The sequence below is a fragment of the Penicillium subrubescens genome (genome assembly GCF_028828155.1).
Source record: "Penicillium subrubescens strain IBT 31985 chromosome Unknown utg000011l_segment0_segment0, whole genome shotgun sequence".
Classification (NCBI taxonomy): domain Eukaryota; kingdom Fungi; phylum Ascomycota; class Eurotiomycetes; order Eurotiales; family Aspergillaceae; genus Penicillium; species Penicillium subrubescens.
This window is the reverse complement of record NW_026643161.1, coordinates 180,600-196,511: the sequence shown is the minus strand read 5'-3', so window position 1 is coordinate 196,511 and position 15,912 is coordinate 180,600. Positions and strand designations below refer to the sequence as shown.

General features: G+C 48.3%; 6 protein-coding genes across 6 annotated transcripts; 2 read left to right on the top strand and 4 right to left on the bottom strand.

Moving 5' to 3' along the window:
- Window positions 1-2,492: 2,492 nt before the first annotated feature.
- Window positions 2,493-3,831, bottom strand: N7473_012449 (uncharacterized protein; the record flags this gene model as incomplete). Its single annotated transcript, XM_057158388.1, has 2 exons — window positions 2,493-2,924; window positions 2,980-3,831. The coding sequence occupies 2 exons, from the start codon at window positions 3,829-3,831 to the stop codon at window positions 2,493-2,495; spliced, it is 1,284 nt and encodes a 427-aa protein (XP_057002342.1).
- A 1,104-nt stretch (window positions 3,832-4,935) lies between these two features.
- On the bottom strand, window positions 4,936-6,382 carry N7473_012448 (uncharacterized protein; the record flags this gene model as incomplete). Its single annotated transcript, XM_057158387.1, has 7 exons — window positions 4,936-5,281; window positions 5,337-5,367; window positions 5,418-5,485; window positions 5,543-5,660; window positions 5,717-5,901; window positions 5,963-6,150; window positions 6,209-6,382. The coding sequence occupies 7 exons, from the start codon at window positions 6,380-6,382 to the stop codon at window positions 4,936-4,938; spliced, it is 1,110 nt and encodes a 369-aa protein (XP_057002341.1).
- A 399-nt stretch (window positions 6,383-6,781) lies between these two features.
- N7473_012447 (synaptic vesicle transporter) lies at window positions 6,782-9,034 on the top strand. The gene is made up of 3 exons (XM_057158386.1): window positions 6,782-6,985; window positions 7,042-7,734; window positions 7,794-9,034. The coding sequence occupies exons 1-3, from the start codon at window positions 6,851-6,853 to the stop codon at window positions 8,535-8,537; spliced, it is 1,572 nt and encodes a 523-aa protein (XP_057002340.1). The 5' UTR covers window positions 6,782-6,850; the 3' UTR covers window positions 8,538-9,034.
- A 1,634-nt stretch (window positions 9,035-10,668) lies between these two features.
- On the bottom strand, window positions 10,669-12,156 carry N7473_012446 (uncharacterized protein; the record flags this gene model as incomplete). The annotated part of the gene is made up of 3 exons (XM_057158385.1): window positions 10,669-10,814; window positions 10,891-11,933; window positions 11,996-12,156. The coding sequence occupies 3 exons, from the start codon at window positions 12,154-12,156 to the stop codon at window positions 10,669-10,671; spliced, it is 1,350 nt and encodes a 449-aa protein (XP_057002339.1).
- A 1,166-nt stretch (window positions 12,157-13,322) lies between these two features.
- On the bottom strand, window positions 13,323-13,979 carry N7473_012445 (uncharacterized protein). The gene is made up of 2 exons (XM_057158384.1): window positions 13,805-13,979; window positions 13,323-13,719 (listed from the first exon to the last, which is right to left on the bottom strand). The coding sequence occupies exons 1-2, from the start codon at window positions 13,805-13,807 to the stop codon at window positions 13,492-13,494; spliced, it is 231 nt and encodes a 76-aa protein (XP_057002338.1). The 5' UTR covers window positions 13,808-13,979; the 3' UTR covers window positions 13,323-13,491.
- A 1,335-nt stretch (window positions 13,980-15,314) lies between these two features.
- Window positions 15,315-15,869, top strand: N7473_012444 (uncharacterized protein; the record flags this gene model as incomplete). Its single annotated transcript, XM_057158383.1, has 1 exon — window positions 15,315-15,869. The coding sequence occupies one exon, from the start codon at window positions 15,315-15,317 to the stop codon at window positions 15,867-15,869; it is 555 nt and encodes a 184-aa protein (XP_057002337.1).
- Window positions 15,870-15,912: the final 43 nt, after the last annotated feature.

The window sequence follows — 15,912 nt, the reverse complement described above, 5'->3', positions numbered from 1 at the left end:
CGCAGTGGTGAGCTAGAAGAACGGCTGTGTGATCCAAAGCAAATAGTCAAGCTGACGCCATTGCTCCTGGTCAAGCTTAAGGCGGGGATGGCCGTACTTCGAGCAAAATTCATCTAAGACGGATTGTATTCGTTTAGCAAGGTGAAGCATTAGAAACGTCGAATTCCATCGCGTACGAACATCCTGTATCGAAACAAGAGCTGTAGAATCTGTCTAGAGGCTGTTGAACGCTTCACGGCGCTGTGGGCTTGCGTTGATGAAGACAGCTAAGCTTCGAAGCTATAAAAATAGACTAGAAGTAAGCTTTACTAATTCTAAGAGTGACGAACCTTGTTTAAAGTGTCAATGATCTCCCGTTTCTGATGCCTAGACCAAATTTATTACTCCTGCGATTCAGTCCATTGCATTTGAGCAGTGTCGTTTTTTGGATTTGCCTTCATCTGACCTAGGAGTTGCTTTAAGCTTAGTTGAATAACACGGGCAATGCGTGGAACGCGAATGATCGCTGCATCATCACCAAGATCAAGGGACTGGACAGTCTCTTGGACGCTTGCGAATAAAGTGTTATTGTTCGATGCATTATCGGTAGTGATTGCAAGTACTCGATCGGTTAAATTGTACTTCTGTAGTAGCTGGAACAGAACAGCGCTCAGGTTAGTACCTGAGTGTGTTCCATGAAGAGGTTCAAATCCAAGAAGAAGCTCCCGGTAACTCCAGTCTTTATCAAGGAAGTAGCCCGTAACTGCCATAAATGCCTGATGGAAAGGAGATGTCCAACAGTCGAGGGCAATTGAAACCTTTCTATCCTTAGGGAGCTTATGCAGTATATTCTAATGGCGTTCGAGAACCGTACTTCGTAGCCGGCTCCGTACTACCTTTGCAGATGGAATGTCAAGCTGCCTTGGGGCATTTTGGGCCATAGATATCATATCACGGAACCCTGGATGCTCTAGAAGCTGGAAGGGTAGCCTCGATTCAGTAATACATCGAAGAAGACTTGATTCCCATTTTTCCTGGCTAAATGGAGTATCGACCAGAGGGCTCCGCGCCTATAGAAGTAGTCAAAATTAGTGTATATCCTATAGACTAACGGGCTAGCTTACCGCTTGCACAAATTGCCTAATATTTTGGCTTTTTTGGCTTCCTATTACAGCTTGTAGTATGTTTCTTCGTCGTTGAAGTTCCATTTCCAAGCCCTGGATGATCAAGGATAGCCTTGCAATGCTTGCACATAACTTTCGGCGTGCCACCACTAGCCCTAGCTGCCTCGTTGGGAGATTCGCATAAATTTCTATTGGCGTCAAAATCGCTTATGTAGTGACGCTTCTCATTGAGAAGAATATCCGTGCCTAGGGAGGTGATGCAAATGAGATCTATTGTTTCTTTCCGCTCTCATTCTCTATGGAGCTTTCGTTCGACATGGACGTTGTGCCAGAGAAGGAGTTGGGGCTCCTTCAGTCAGGGCCATCATGTGCTCTGGGCTCCGTGGAGTGTGTCTGATATGTATCAGGCAGTTGAAACGATGAGTTCTGGGGGAGTAGGACTTAGGCACATACATTGCCGGATTGGAGTGATAAGCATCGCGTTCTGGATCTTTCCTTCTTTTTTTGCCCCCTTCTGTTAGCTTCGACACTCTCGTCCGGAGGTACCGAATGGATCTCGTTTCCTTTTCGATTGGCGCGTAATGCATCAGGCAGCTTAGGAATATTGTTCAGTGTGTGAGACTTGATCATCAATACATTCGAAGAAGCGGTAGTTAACTACAGTATAAGCAATCAAGCCAAGTTCAGCAATACCCTCCAAGTCTCTGGCCAAAAATTACTGGTGACGCGCGCTGTTGCACGCGGTATCCCTGAAACAAAGTGGAATTCGAAGTAAATAATAGAAATGCTCATCCACCGAACACCGATCTAGACACGGGGTGAGAGATGGTTATGGTCATGTTCGTAATTGGCTTCGGAAATTTTCTCAAACCCTAACACTAAGACCACAGTGAAGCCAGCCTCTCTGTGCTAGGTGCAGCTGGCACGCATGTGATCCCTGTCGTAAAAGGAAATGAAATGTAAATATCGTACGAGACAAATAGGGGCGGACATTTTAATTATGCTTTTTCGCAGATCCGGCCTGTCCCTGTCACTGGGATCTGAGTCCTACCCGTCTAACGCCGCCAAGGTTTGGAGGGCCATGAGAGTAAGCTTAGGCTTTTCATCCCTCAAGTCACACCACCTTCCTTGTGCCTGAGGACCAAACACTAAGTACACGGTCTGCTTGCCAGGGCTTCCATGTCGTTCAGCAGCACGGATTCAGGTTTGTAGGCAAGGGTCAACCAAGGTTAGGGGGTCAATCAATATCTTTCACCAGGTAAGTTTCCCAAAAGCCTAAAATGGGTCTGGATTAAACAGAATATCGCCGAGGCTATGTGACCTTGTGCGAAACGTTCAGAAAAGCAACACGCGTTTCACGGTCCCTGTAGACTTGCAGTATAATACACATTATGGTCGCATATGTTCCGCCATTTTATGTTTCGCTTCATCTATATGGGCCTGTACATCTAGGTCCCAAAGCCAACGTAACCGCTCTTGGAATGCTTCTTTCAGTTTTTCCACATTGTCTCCAACCCCATCCAGACATAAGCAAAGAAGATATGCACCCTCCTTGCTACTAGTGGCCACGCGTTGACTTCGAGGCCGTCTGACGTCATCATATGCTTTGAACGCCGCCTTGACATCACTGACTGATCTCACTGTGGAATCACCAAAGAGCTCTGCAAGTACAAGAGCATCCTCAATCGCTTGCCCAGCTCCGGCGCCTTGGTGTGGCGTAGAGGCGTGCGCGGCGTCTCCGAGGATTGCCACTCGAGATCGTGAATAAGTGGACAGGGCAGGGTGTTCAAAGACAGCCCACTGGGAAGGATCCGGCATGTGCTAAAACAGGAAGCCTAATTAGCCCTTATTCAAACCCCAAAACTTGGTGTGATACCTCGACTAGCGATTTCCAGTATCTACCCATCTTACTGGCGTCCAGCAGCATGTCCTCCTTCTTTGCCGGTCGTACCCAAGTGTCGCAGTCCCAAGTGTCGTTGAGAATATATAGTCCGACATTGACCTTTTGGGCGCGCATGATCGGATACGAGATTCCATATGCCCCGTCTCCGATATACATGGTAGACACCCTGGCACGCTGATCGCCAACAGCCTGCACCATCTCATCCATGTCGAAAACAGCACGGTAGCCGTACATGCCGCTATATTGAGGCTGCTTGGTTTTCGACTCTTCTGGCAGCATGAATTCTTTCACTTTGGACTTGATTCCATCGCACCCGACAACAACATCTGCGATGGCCATAGTGCCGTCATCAAAATACAGATTCACACCGTCAGCCGTCTCCTCCAGCTTTTCCAGCCGCTTGTCAAACTGTACAATATCCGGCGGAATCAAATTGACCAGGGCTTCCAGGAAATTTGCGCGGCGGAGTGTTGTTTGGCCCGACGGGAGAGCTTTGAGGTTCATCAATAAATCCCCCTCGTGCACGCCACTCGCCCAGACAACTTCAAACCATGTTTGCGCATAACTTTCGTAGCCAGGGCTATCGGCATGTGTGGTGACCAGCGAGTCATAGATCTCTCGGATTTGGGGATCTATAAGCGGCATGGCCCGGTGAGCCGCGGGCCCGATGGAAAGCCCTAGTCCAATCTCCGTGAAAGCCGAGGCAGCCTCGAAGATTCGGACAGAGAGATTGCGGCGGAGAAGACCAACCGCAAGAGTGAGGCCACCTATCCCACCACCAACAATGGTGACGGTGAAGTTTTTGTTGGATGATGCGCTGCCCATTATAACGCTGATTGAACGTTGACGGGGTGGTAGGACAGCGGTAATGAGGAATGGGGGGAGACAGACCTGGTGGAGAACACATTTTCCCAGGTGGTATAATTAGAACCGAGAACAAGGCCTTCGTAAGCCCATTGATTGACTGCGATACAGTCATGTAAGACCGAACACCTGGGCTGTTATTATACAATTAAATTGATTAGTTGGCTCAAGTTCCAATACTACTGTAGGAATCGACTTTGTCCACGTCGGATGCGGCACTGGCTGATGTCCTCCCGCCTTCCGAGAAGGATCATGCCCCTGGACGTATTAACTCTAGTTATTAAAATCCTACTTATTGTCGGGTTAATTAACATCGGCTTTGAAGGTCCGGGAGATAGGCGTGAACTTTTATCCTGCACTTCAGGCCATTACTACTTACTGTACGGAGTAGTTGATGATCGCCGAGTTTCGCGAGAGGATCCCCCGACAATAGTTCTCCGGCTAACGTAGATCATGACACCCGATTTGCCATGTTGGATCGAAGTCCGTGGTACGGGGCACAAGGCACCGAACTCAGAGTAGTTATGAGTTGGGAAAATAAACCCCTCCGCCCCCAAACTGGCCCCTGCCTCAGAATCCCTGCAGCCCCTCCCCACCCCCTGCCCCCCTGCAGCTCGGTAAAATTTAGTACGAAAGGAGCCGTGGTGCAGGCAGGCACACAGAAAATAACACGAGCTTTTCACCGAGTGTATCCACGGAGCACATTGCTGGTTGAATCGGAACACTCCGATCAATATCCGGGTGGATATCATAGTATTGATCGACTGGTTTCTGGTTGCCCGAAGGAGACTGCGAGGGTCCAATAGAAAGCCAAGAATGGCGTATGGTACCGATCCGTACCTGATGTAGATTCACATCCGGAGACGCAGCCAAACTAACCTGTATGGGTGGAAAAATTTTAGTTGCATATGAATGTGAATTATTCTGGCAACGCCATTGTCCCTTAATTTTCGATTTTTGCGATTAAGCCAGAATTTACAGTAGAGTTTTCATGCTTTCCCATGTTCCTCCACGCGTGGAGGACGTGGTAAGGCTGCCCTTCTGGTCTCGCTGGCCAGAGGTGCTTCAATGGGCCAATTGATAGGTGTTGGAGGGTCCTCGTCCGATCCATTGCCCTTGGTTTGTAACGACTTCCACCGATACAGTCTTCATGATACCGTTCTCGTCCGAAGCCGCCCATAGGTGAGATTGGCTATCGCCGTCCGACTCCTTTTCTTGGTCATTCATGGTATCCAATATGTTGTCGACATCGTGGCGGGAGTTCCGGCGTGTGCGCATCGAATGAAGGGGTAAGGATTGCGAGATCTGGCGCGATTTGGACCGAGAGTACTCGGTCGACATAGAGGTATGGCCGATCAGCGGACGGACGGACGGCGCAGCTGCAGCGATGACACCCAACGTGGCCTCCAGTCTATAATAGAGTTAGTATTAAATCCTTGAGCAACAACCATGCGTTGGTCACCTACATTGCCCATTTGAAAAGATCCACAAGGTCCCCTGGATGGATAGTTAGCGTTTGTTGATACTGTAGGATTGACACCACATACAAGTCGGGTCGTGTGTTGCCGTCAAACTGGGAACAAGTGCGGTGCGGACGATGGCAAATGCGCCGCTCCTGAAAAATGATTCGGTCAGCCATGTTGGGAGATTAATCTCAACGGCGGGCGCATACGCGAATCCCAGTGCCATAATGGCGCAGATACCAAACTTGACTCGGCGGGGGAGTTTGACATTCCACAAGAACATAATCGGTAAGATTGAGAGAATGAAGTCAGTCGCAGCAGCGATAGCTGAAGTTAAATCGTCAGCTCGTAACACTTGGATCCGAAGAACAGAAGAAGCATACACCCTTGGGCAATTCCGGTGCCATTAATCACAGAATCGGGCCAGCAAGTCCCCTTAATGCCTTTGTTCCAATTGTACTCCACAGGTGTGCATTGTGGGAAGATAATGGCAGCGTCAAGGGTACTGGTAATCGTATTGAATGCGATGAAGCACCAAAAGAAGACTTTCCACTTCTTGCTCGTGAGACTAAATGGTTCCCTCTGTTAGTGGATGGTGAACAGCACGAGGCTGAGAAAAAAAGACCAACAAAATTCGTTTCAAGAATAGACTGATGGAAATCTTCAGGAATATCGTTGAGAATATCAGAAAGAACTCGGAGATGCGCAAAAGCTTCACGCAGAAGGCCGCTCGAACCGGATCGAGGGACAGGAAATGACGTCCGAGCCCATACTTGGTTGATGTGGTGACCAGGCCCATTACCACAATTGCGCACAGCTAGGGCAGGATTTCGGTTAGATGCAGACTGGGATGGGATTTGGAAAGAGATACTCGCCAGCGCCAGAACGTTGAACACATCATCCCATCCAAACATTCGCACCATGAACCGGCGCACATAGAGTCGTAGGCCAGTGAGAATGAACGCAACTACCGTGGTGAGAATAGTCGGAACCAAAACATCAATGGCCCGAGAGTCATGATTCTCGCCCAGAGGCGAGGCGGACACCATTGCAGTAGCGACTATGCTGGTGTACAGTGTTGTTAAGTCGTCGGGAGGACAGTTCTACATGTCTTCGCGAGAAGAACGTGAGGACCTTCGAAGGAACAAAGTGACCAATGGATCTGCTGCGCCAAAATAGGGTTCTCCTAAATCCAATTGACAGGGATATGTGCTAGGCGTAATAGAATATTCCGCCCCAAACCACCCGAACGACAAAAATGTCGCTAACAACTTAGTTCGCGACCAGCCAAAACTAGTATCGAACGGTAGGTCTTGTGAGCGAATCATAGTTTGCATGTGCCCCAACGTAGACTTTGTTAATCCATGCCTGACCCTGGCGTGTTACATCGCCCCTGTCTGCTCCGAAATCCATCCATTTTCCCTGTCTATTTTAGCTTGTTTTTTCTTTCCTGATTTTTTTCTTTCTCTCCCATTATACTCTAGTTCCAACGTGCCTTCCACGCGCTGGTATTCACGATGAGCATGGCAGATAGAGATGTGAAGGTGTCCTCGCCAGATGTGAGGACCGAGACAGACTCAATGGCCTCGAAGACGAACGATGATGGCATTGTCCTTGTCCCCCAACCAAGCGATGATCTAGAGGATCCATTGGTAAGAGAGAAAGAAGCCATTCATGAAAAAACATCGAGATGTTAACGGGATTGCAGAATTGGCCGATGTTCAAAAAGCTGTCTGTGTTCACCGCCGTCTGCTTGGCTGGCTTTGCAGCTCAGATGTCGCCCAACTCTAACCAGCTTACGTTTATGGAACAAGTCCCCACGTATCACAGCACGCCAGCGGCTCTGCTCAATTCTGTTGCCGCTGGCCTTGCAGGCTGGGTTGCTGGTCCCTTCTTTTTTATCCCACTTGTGGCCGTCATCGGTCGCAGCGCCGTCATTCTTTGGAGTCTGGTGGCTATCTTTGCCTGCCAGATCTGGGCGGGCGAGATGACCGGACCAGATGACTATATTTCTTTCACTATCTCGCGTCTCATTTGCGGACTTTTTGGTGGTATTCCAGCCATCCTAGGCAGTGGGTATATCATGGACATGTTCTTTTTGCACCAGCGTGGCAAGGCGTTTGCCGTCTTCGAGGTCCTAATCATCTTTGCGGTTGTCGGCGGCGGTACCCTCGGCGGATTCATTTGTGAGACAAACCCCTGGGACTATGTGTTCTGGTGGACTCTCGGCCCTGTCGGCGCTGCAATCGTCACTGTTTTCCTCTTCGTTGAAGATACCACGTATTCTCGTGATCCCACTAGGCCCAATCGTGATCCTCTTCCCAAAGGCTGGCTCGCAAAGCGTGTGGCCACCTTCCTACCCGGCACGAAAACACAGCCTGCCGACAAGGGCAAGGAAATGGTAGGACACCTTCAATACAATGAAGGAGAATCAAAAGCTAACAAAGGACCCTATTCTAGATCCGCCGCGCAATTATCCCTTTTCAGATCACATTCTCTCCTATCACTCTTTTAACGGGAACGTACATTTTCGTTGCCCTCGGTCTTCCCATTATGCAAGCCTCCACACTCGCAACCTACCTGCAGCCCCCTGTTGAAGAAGGCGGCTATGGCTTCTCCTCGCTGCAAATGGCCTTCTTTACCATGACTGCCTGGGTCGGCATCATAGCCGCCCAGGTCTATGGGTACTTCTTCAACGACAAGATCCCACTCATGCTAGCCCGTCGCCGCGGCGGCACCTGGCACACCGAATACCGCCTGGCCAATACCATTCTCCCGAGCATCATTCTTCCCATCGGATTGGCAATCTATGGCGCCGGTCTGGAGTACCACCTGCACTATATGGTTCTGGCACTGGCTGGATTCTTGATCTGGTTTGGCGCTCTGTTGGCCCTCCCCGTCTGCTATAACTATATCATTGAGTGTTTCCTGCATAACCCCGTCGAGGCATCGGTTTCACTCAATGCATACCGAGTCTCATTCGGCCTGATGTCTGTCTTTATTGTGACCCAGTGGCAGGCTGCAGTTGGTACCGGCTGGATGTGGGGCATGGGCGCTTTCTTCATTCTCTTCGTTGATCTCATCATGGCGGGTATCATTCTCAAGGGCCACTTGGTTCGTGAGTGGACTAAATCTGTGAGCAGCACCATTGGTGTCACCGAGGACGGTGCTAGAATCAGTGCTGGTGTCTCAAATTCCGCGTGATTTACGCTTTTGCTGCGTCCATTCAGGGAGTCGGTTGCTTCAGTCTTCCTGCAATGTAGATCGATTTATCTCATACATTACGTGTTAGTATCACCGGCTCGGTACTGTATACACAGTTAAGTGGACAGCATATATTCTCCAAAAGCAGAAAGTAAATTGATTGATGTAGATGTAGATTCTCCAGTCCTCATCCGAGGCCCTTGAATCCATACGGCGGGAGTCGCGGCTTAGCAAGATTATGTAGAATATGTTTTTGCTAATTCTGACGGGAGGATATGTCCCCACATTAAGCAAGTTTCACTTCTGATGGCGTTTGCTTCAATTTGGGGGTGGCGGAACGTTCATAGCCGCTTTTACGTCTGTGTTGTTTCGTTTTCAATGTTTCTGCTACCTGAAGCTTCGCCTATGTGAACCTATTTACTTTTGATGCTTCAAACCCTTACTTTATCCCTCGATTTTGATAGTTTTAGTTTGTGTAACGACCTCCAAATGTGGACATAATATCTCAAGGTAATTTTACCCTGGCACACGCTGCTACACACGTCCTAATCTGCTTGTCCACACATCCGACACACAATACTTCTAGCGTAGAAGATAATGTATCTCCTCCTATGTACGTCGCTGTTGTTGTATGGAGGCATTATTAAAGTGTTATCTGATATTAAAATTGTCTGCTCTCCTTTAGAGCATAACGCATAGCTCGCCGACCATGAAACGGCACCATCACGTCTATCAATACTTTTATACTCGCTTTCAATGTCCAGTTTTTTGTGGAGGAAATGGGGGTAGACGGCAGTTGGTTTATGGTAATTCAGGTAATTCAGCCTTGTAGCTGCTGACTCGTATTTTATCTGTATTATGATCATGGGTAGCACCGGCTACCTAATCAAGTGCGACAATAGTAAGGCCAGTGGGGTCAGAACAGAGTTGATAAATCATGTAAAGGTGCAATTGATAAATTGACGGCAGGCTTTTTCAACGATGCCTAGCCTCCACTTTCCGTGGCGAATATATAGACGCGGCGTTCCTGCAGGTGTAACGGTCCAAAGCCTTGCGGAACCTCTCCTGATACGACTTAACTCAATCCAAAAAAATATGTCAGTGTCTTCGTGATCAGCCGGATAGCGAAGTTGTGTCAGCGTAGGAATTTCAGAGGTAGTATAGCAACAGAGCGGTCAGCAGTGAAAGCGTAGAGGATATGAAATTCCTGTTCATTAGAGGAGTCAGAGGAGTCGGTGAGGAAAGCGCCAGAAGCATAGACGAAGGCGTTTGGTTGGTATAAGTCAGACTGGCTTCCATCATTGAAGAATCTGACTAAAGTAGGAATGTCGTCTTGCTCAACGTCGTCTAGACATACATCTTTATGCTACATAGAGAACCTATTGCCTAGGCGTGTTAGATCTGGTTCCGCATGATCGATGATGTCCCGAATATAAAGGACTAAGGGGTTAGTTCTGTTTGAAGTTATTACATCAATTATCACATCTCAGTCTATTATTTGACTCGTACAACAACGTATAAGAACGGAGGGTATTGTTGCCCCATGCTATGCCAATCATCCAGTGGAGAGCCTCGCATGATCTGAGCAACCCTTGCAACACGTTCATCGGCGATAATCCAACCATCGCCGCTTTTCCCCCTCTCCCTTTGGCTCCTAATCGTCAGACTGGACGAGCATCGGGCGTAACCGAATTAATTCCAGTACAGATCTCACGCTTTCTTCCTGCGCTAGTTCGCCCCGAGAGGTCGTCCTCACGTCTAGCCACGGTCGCCGCGCTGAGAACGTCCGGATATCCCCCATATGCCTGAACCCGGTCCATGTACTCCCCCAAGCGAATATGTACGGGTGGGACGCTTCCAATCGCGTACGCACACCAGTTTGTTACATATAATAATGCGGATTTCGTCTCACAAGATATTCCTAGCGAAATTTACCTACTCTGTTTTTCTTCTGAGGTTTCATGGGATGAAGATCTGTTGATTGAATGTCCGAGGTTCCAAGGCTGGAAAATTGCCCTTTCCCACCTGGGTGGGTTTGAGACCTGAATTGTATGCCATAGGCTAAACCTGAGTACTACTCCTGTAGCTTGATAGCCGGACCCATTTTGGGGGTTGTTGCGAGGAGGCCAGGTTATGTGAGTTTTCTAAATCGTAGCTTCAGACAACCCGCAATTGGCCCCGCCGAGAAGGCATCCTGCTGTTCCACATTTCCTGTGAATTCATCATCGAGGCAGGTCGAATAATCCGTATAGATGGTGGCAAGAAGCTCTTTGATGACTGGTTGTGAAGTTGCATCGTCAGCACGTTATTCGATGAAACGGACATTACGGAAGAATAACCGAATGGAACCTACCACGCATAGAGTAATGAGTGCCAATGCACATCCGTGCGCCGCTTCCGAATGTCCAGATCCACCTCCGCATCTCCATGACAGCGTTCTCGTCTGCTTCAAGCCACCTCCTCGGTCGCCATTCTTCTGGAGAGGGAAAAGGGACGGGATTGAAGTGGAGGGCCCAGGCTGAGGAGCTGACGATGGTGCCACCGGGGACATCAAACTTTCCCGCGAGCCGGCAGCCTGAGTCTGGGACAACACGAGGGAAAGGGCCGGGACAGGGTGCACGGGTTCGCATGGTCTCCGTGACAACGGCGTCAAGCACTGGCAAATCTGCAAGGCGATGGGCTAGGCTTCGATCGCTAGGTTTGGCCAGAGTGAGGAGCTCTTGCCGGAGTGCGCGCTGACAGTTCTGGTCTATTGATAGCTCGTACATGATATATGACAGTAATGTTCCCAGGCCGAGGTGGCTTGCTGAAAGATGGTCGTCGCACTCCACCGCGATCAAGGAAGCCATTTCGTTACGCGACATTTCGGGGTTGGCGGCTTTGAAAGAATCATAAAAATGGTCAAAAAGGCTCGGCGTAGAAAGTGAGTTGGTGGAGTGCCACCTGTAGGAATGAGCGATTACTTGTGTGAGCCACGCTTGCCACCGAGAAGTAATTTCGGGATCGGGCAGCTTGTTGCCAAACCAGTTTTCAAAATAGGTCAGGGGCCAGTCGAGACTGGTCCTCATGGTAATTATCTTGGAGCCAGCCGAAGCTAAAGCTGTGAGGTCATTCTCAAATGCCGGGTTTCGTAAAGTATCGGTCGCATTATCGCTACCAAAGAGCCAGCCGGAAGCAACGTCAAGGGTACAGCATTTAGCCTGCTGATAGACATCGACAGAGGTACCCGTCTTTGCCCAGCTGATAATTGCTTCTTTAAGGCGCTGCGATACGCGAGAAAGGACGTCATCGAGAGTTGGAGAGATGAGAATGTACGAATTGGTATAAGGGCGGGTAAGCATGCGTTTACGCTCCCTGTGCTCTGCATCACCTGTCATGGTGACCATGAACTTAGTCCTGTACTAAGTTAGCCCATCGACTTTTCTCAAATTTGGAAGATGATGGTTTCGGGAACTTACTGATCGAACAATTCATTGTAGAAGGTCGCATCTTTGTCGAACTTGCTGCTATAGATTGTGCGAACCCCGTCATCTATGCAATTCACACTCACATCACAAGGACCAACTCGAATGACTGGACCGAGGCGACGATGGAGATGAATTCGGGTACGATGCTCCATGTTCCGCCATCGGAGCGACAGCAACCATAGGCGTGTGTATGGAACGGAGAAATGCGCATTCGGGATGTCTTTCAAGCTGGAACTGTGGTTGCGATAGATTGATGAAATGACCCAAGATATGAGAAGAGCGAACCCAACGATCGTGGCAAACATGTCGTGAAAAATATCGAATGATTGTTGTCAGAATGACAGATCCGACGCACGGATTCTCTGATCAGCTACCTAGTAGCCACAGCACTCTTATGCGTTGTCTCATAACCACAGCTAGGGGTCCGGCACTAAAGTCAAACAGGCTCGTACCCATTGTGGCAATGAAATATTCGAATACACATTTTCGCTATATCATTGGATCGTTATATCATTGGATCGTTATATCATTGGATCAATCCTTTTATGCATCCTCAAGTGTTTGGTCCCCACGTCGGAGGCCCGCCGGACTCCCCTCCGGACCTCAAATGCTAAGTGAGCCTTGCGAAGTGGGGAAGCTGGAGTGTATACATACCACAAGCCAATGTGGTGCCAATCAGTTGTAGCTGCACATTGCTCAATCTGGCTTCCTAGGATTTGGAATTTTTTCCTCGGCCGCTCTCAGGGGTGGCCCTGTTTTAGTCATGCAATGAATGACTCGTTGTAGATCGAAGACAGGAAGTCCACCCCGACCATCTCCAAAGGCAATTACGATGTATATTCAAAATTTGAACTGCTGTCACAATTTTCCGGAAGAGAATTCAAACGAAGGAGGGTCATTTTCACGCGCCTTGCTCCCAGTAACATATGATCCTCACAGGCAACGATAAGCATTACGAACAACATCCATTAAACGCAAACAAACTGATCAAGTCGAGCTCTTAGTGGTTTTCGAAGAGATATTGATGTTACTCCAGAGTCTATCAACCCTTTTTCGTGTTCTCTTTCACGTAGAAGTCTGTGACGTCCATATGGTCAACTACTACTGGTGAAATCCGCTTCAAATGTTTGCTCATCGGCTATTCACTCTTCTCCATTTGTGATAGTATCAATAGTAGCGGCGCTATGTTGAAACTGGACGTTCAAAATCTTGCATAGGCATCTTCTAGAAGCTCTGGAACCTGAGTGACCTCAGTCCCCTGCATCTTAGTTTAAACGTACTACTCCCTAGTGAAAGGCTTTTCAGGTTCAAATTTTGTGTGCACACATGTTCGATTCCAATATTTAAATGTTGTCATTTCTAACAAGAAGGAACACAGGCAAGTCCACGTATATAGCGAATGAATGACAAATTGGTCTGTCAGGCCTGACCTTGAGGCCAAATTCTCTCAGTGGCCCTGAGTACGATAGCGCGGGTCTCAAATGCACTCAGTGTTGCTCCTCCACATTCGCAATGTTAGATCTTGCGGAGTTGAATTGCAGCTTGAGGCCATTGAGCTTCAAAGGCTCGTCTTCAATCTCCTTGGACTCGATATCGGCGGCGATGTCGGCATTCGCATCACGAGGGGCAGGCTCTGGCTTGTACAGATTTTGGACTTCCTGCATCGTCTTCCATGGCTGAGATCTCTCCTCAGTTCCATTGTTGAGTGATTGAGGCTGAATCTCAATTAGCAATATGTTCATATTTCATGTATCATTGAACATTCAATCTCGAATTTCCAAGGTTATCCAGGTGTCGTACCATATTTAAAGAGCGCGGGCTTGTAAAACCGCGAGTAAGTTCTATAGGAGGCTTTTTTTGTGAGTGTGGAATCGATAGTATCTGAGGATGATGGATGATAGTCTGGGGGGTGCCTAAGGGTTTATATATGTTTGGATCGAGATAGCCGGATTGAATTCCGACCTTGGAAGGTTCAAAAAAACCAAGGTTGAATCAATTGATGTCCAATGCGTGCACCGTAGATAGCATCCACATGATACCAACCCAGACCATACCAATTCGCATGTCGTGCGTAAAACCGAGCACGCGAGTATGTATGCACACAGGTGTGTGCATATGAAGTGACATGGACGTTGACTCCGAACATTGAAGGCGCAGTGATAGGCCCGACTGGTACACAGTCCCAACGCGTGGAAACTTTCCTTCGCACTGCAACCCTGGAGTAAGAAGCCCGCATAAGCCGTGTTGCATTGGGTAGCATATTATCTTCCCGGTCAAGTAAATATTGCGCAATCCTTTGCCCCGATTCATTCCTGTTGGACGTCTGGACAGTTCGAAGGATAGGATCTTAGCCTAGCACGTATTACACGCGCTGCCTGAGGTGTAAATAATATGCATGTTTAATCTTCGGAGTCTGCAACGAGGTCTTCCGGTTCTTCTCTGTCAACAAATGCATGTGTACCTGGGAAAATGTCAAGCTATGATTGGACGGATGATGTCCCGGTCTTGGATTCGGGTTACAGTGCATTAGTGTGTAATCAAGCCTCCCAAGGCCTTTTATGCGTCGATCCTTATCCAATCGGCGCACTTCATTCCTAAGTAAATCGGATTTGGTGCCGCTACGGATATTGCCGTACGTAACCTTCCCCGCTTCGTTAGGTTCCAAGATTCCAAATTTGGGGAGATAAGCACCTAGCCAATCACAGCATAGCTTATGGGGCGTTGAAAGCTTAATTGAGAAATGCATATAGCGATCAATAACGCGGATTTAGAGACTTTGGCATTGTGGATAAACCCCCTTGTGCAGGATGAGAACTCTCTCTCTCCTGATTTTTTGTACTGCGGACGACATCTGGAGTGATCGTCCCCGAAGTTGAGGGCAAGGATGGACCGAGTTGGGACTAGTGGGTATCGTGGATAAAACGCTCATCTTACTTGATGCCTTTCGTGAAGTACTCAGATGAATCATTCTGGCCCTGAGTATATCCAATGGATCATATTCTTGATTGGGAAGGGAGCGCGAGAAACTGCAAGGATGCGCAATAATCTGCAGTAATATTCGACTATGCGGGGTAGTAAATGAGAAATCTACCCAAAACATCCATTCGCCTTGAAATTCCTTTGGCTCGGCGTTGCGTTTTCTCCATTGTCCGTTCAACTTCCAACACGCGTAAGCCCGGCCTCAGATTCAAAAGTCAGTGACTGGATTTTCCCATAAATTATAAACAATCTAATCTGCTCATACAGTACCTCTTGAATCGCGTTTGCCTTTCTAAGTAATATTGGAAAGGATATTACTGTCTTTGAAGGAATGCCGGAGTCTCCTGAGCTCAATGCGGCAGTAATGGCTGTCGTTGACTGTGATGACTCGTTCAAAGCGAAGATCCAGTATCTTGCGAGAGACGAGCAGCACCGGTTGGTGAAGCCATATTATTTGCACTTCAATTACGAGTCTGATATTCCTCCAACAAACACATCCCCCGATGATCGATTTGTCCACATCCGTAATGCTCGGAATCTGCAGATTTCGTCGAAAGAAATGTTCATTCAGAAGGGGTTTACTCAGCTGCACCTTGATTGTTCTTTGACGCCTGAGGGGTATTGCGACGATCAGAAAGTAGAGGAAATTCTATACCCGAAATACAAATCAGCTGCCCGGCATTTGTTCCCAAATGCTGCGCGAATTGAAGTCCTAGAGCACGCAGTGAGCAAAAGACCAGATCGTCTGAAGATTGAACACTTCAGAACGCTGACCTGCGGGAACCAGGTTCGCAAACGTCACCCACTTTGGCTATCTGAGAGCTTAGAACGACACGAGCTTAACACAAATCAACCGAGCGACTATGTGCATATTGGTACGCGCTGATGATCTTTCATATAATGTTAGCACATTTGGACTGCATCCACGC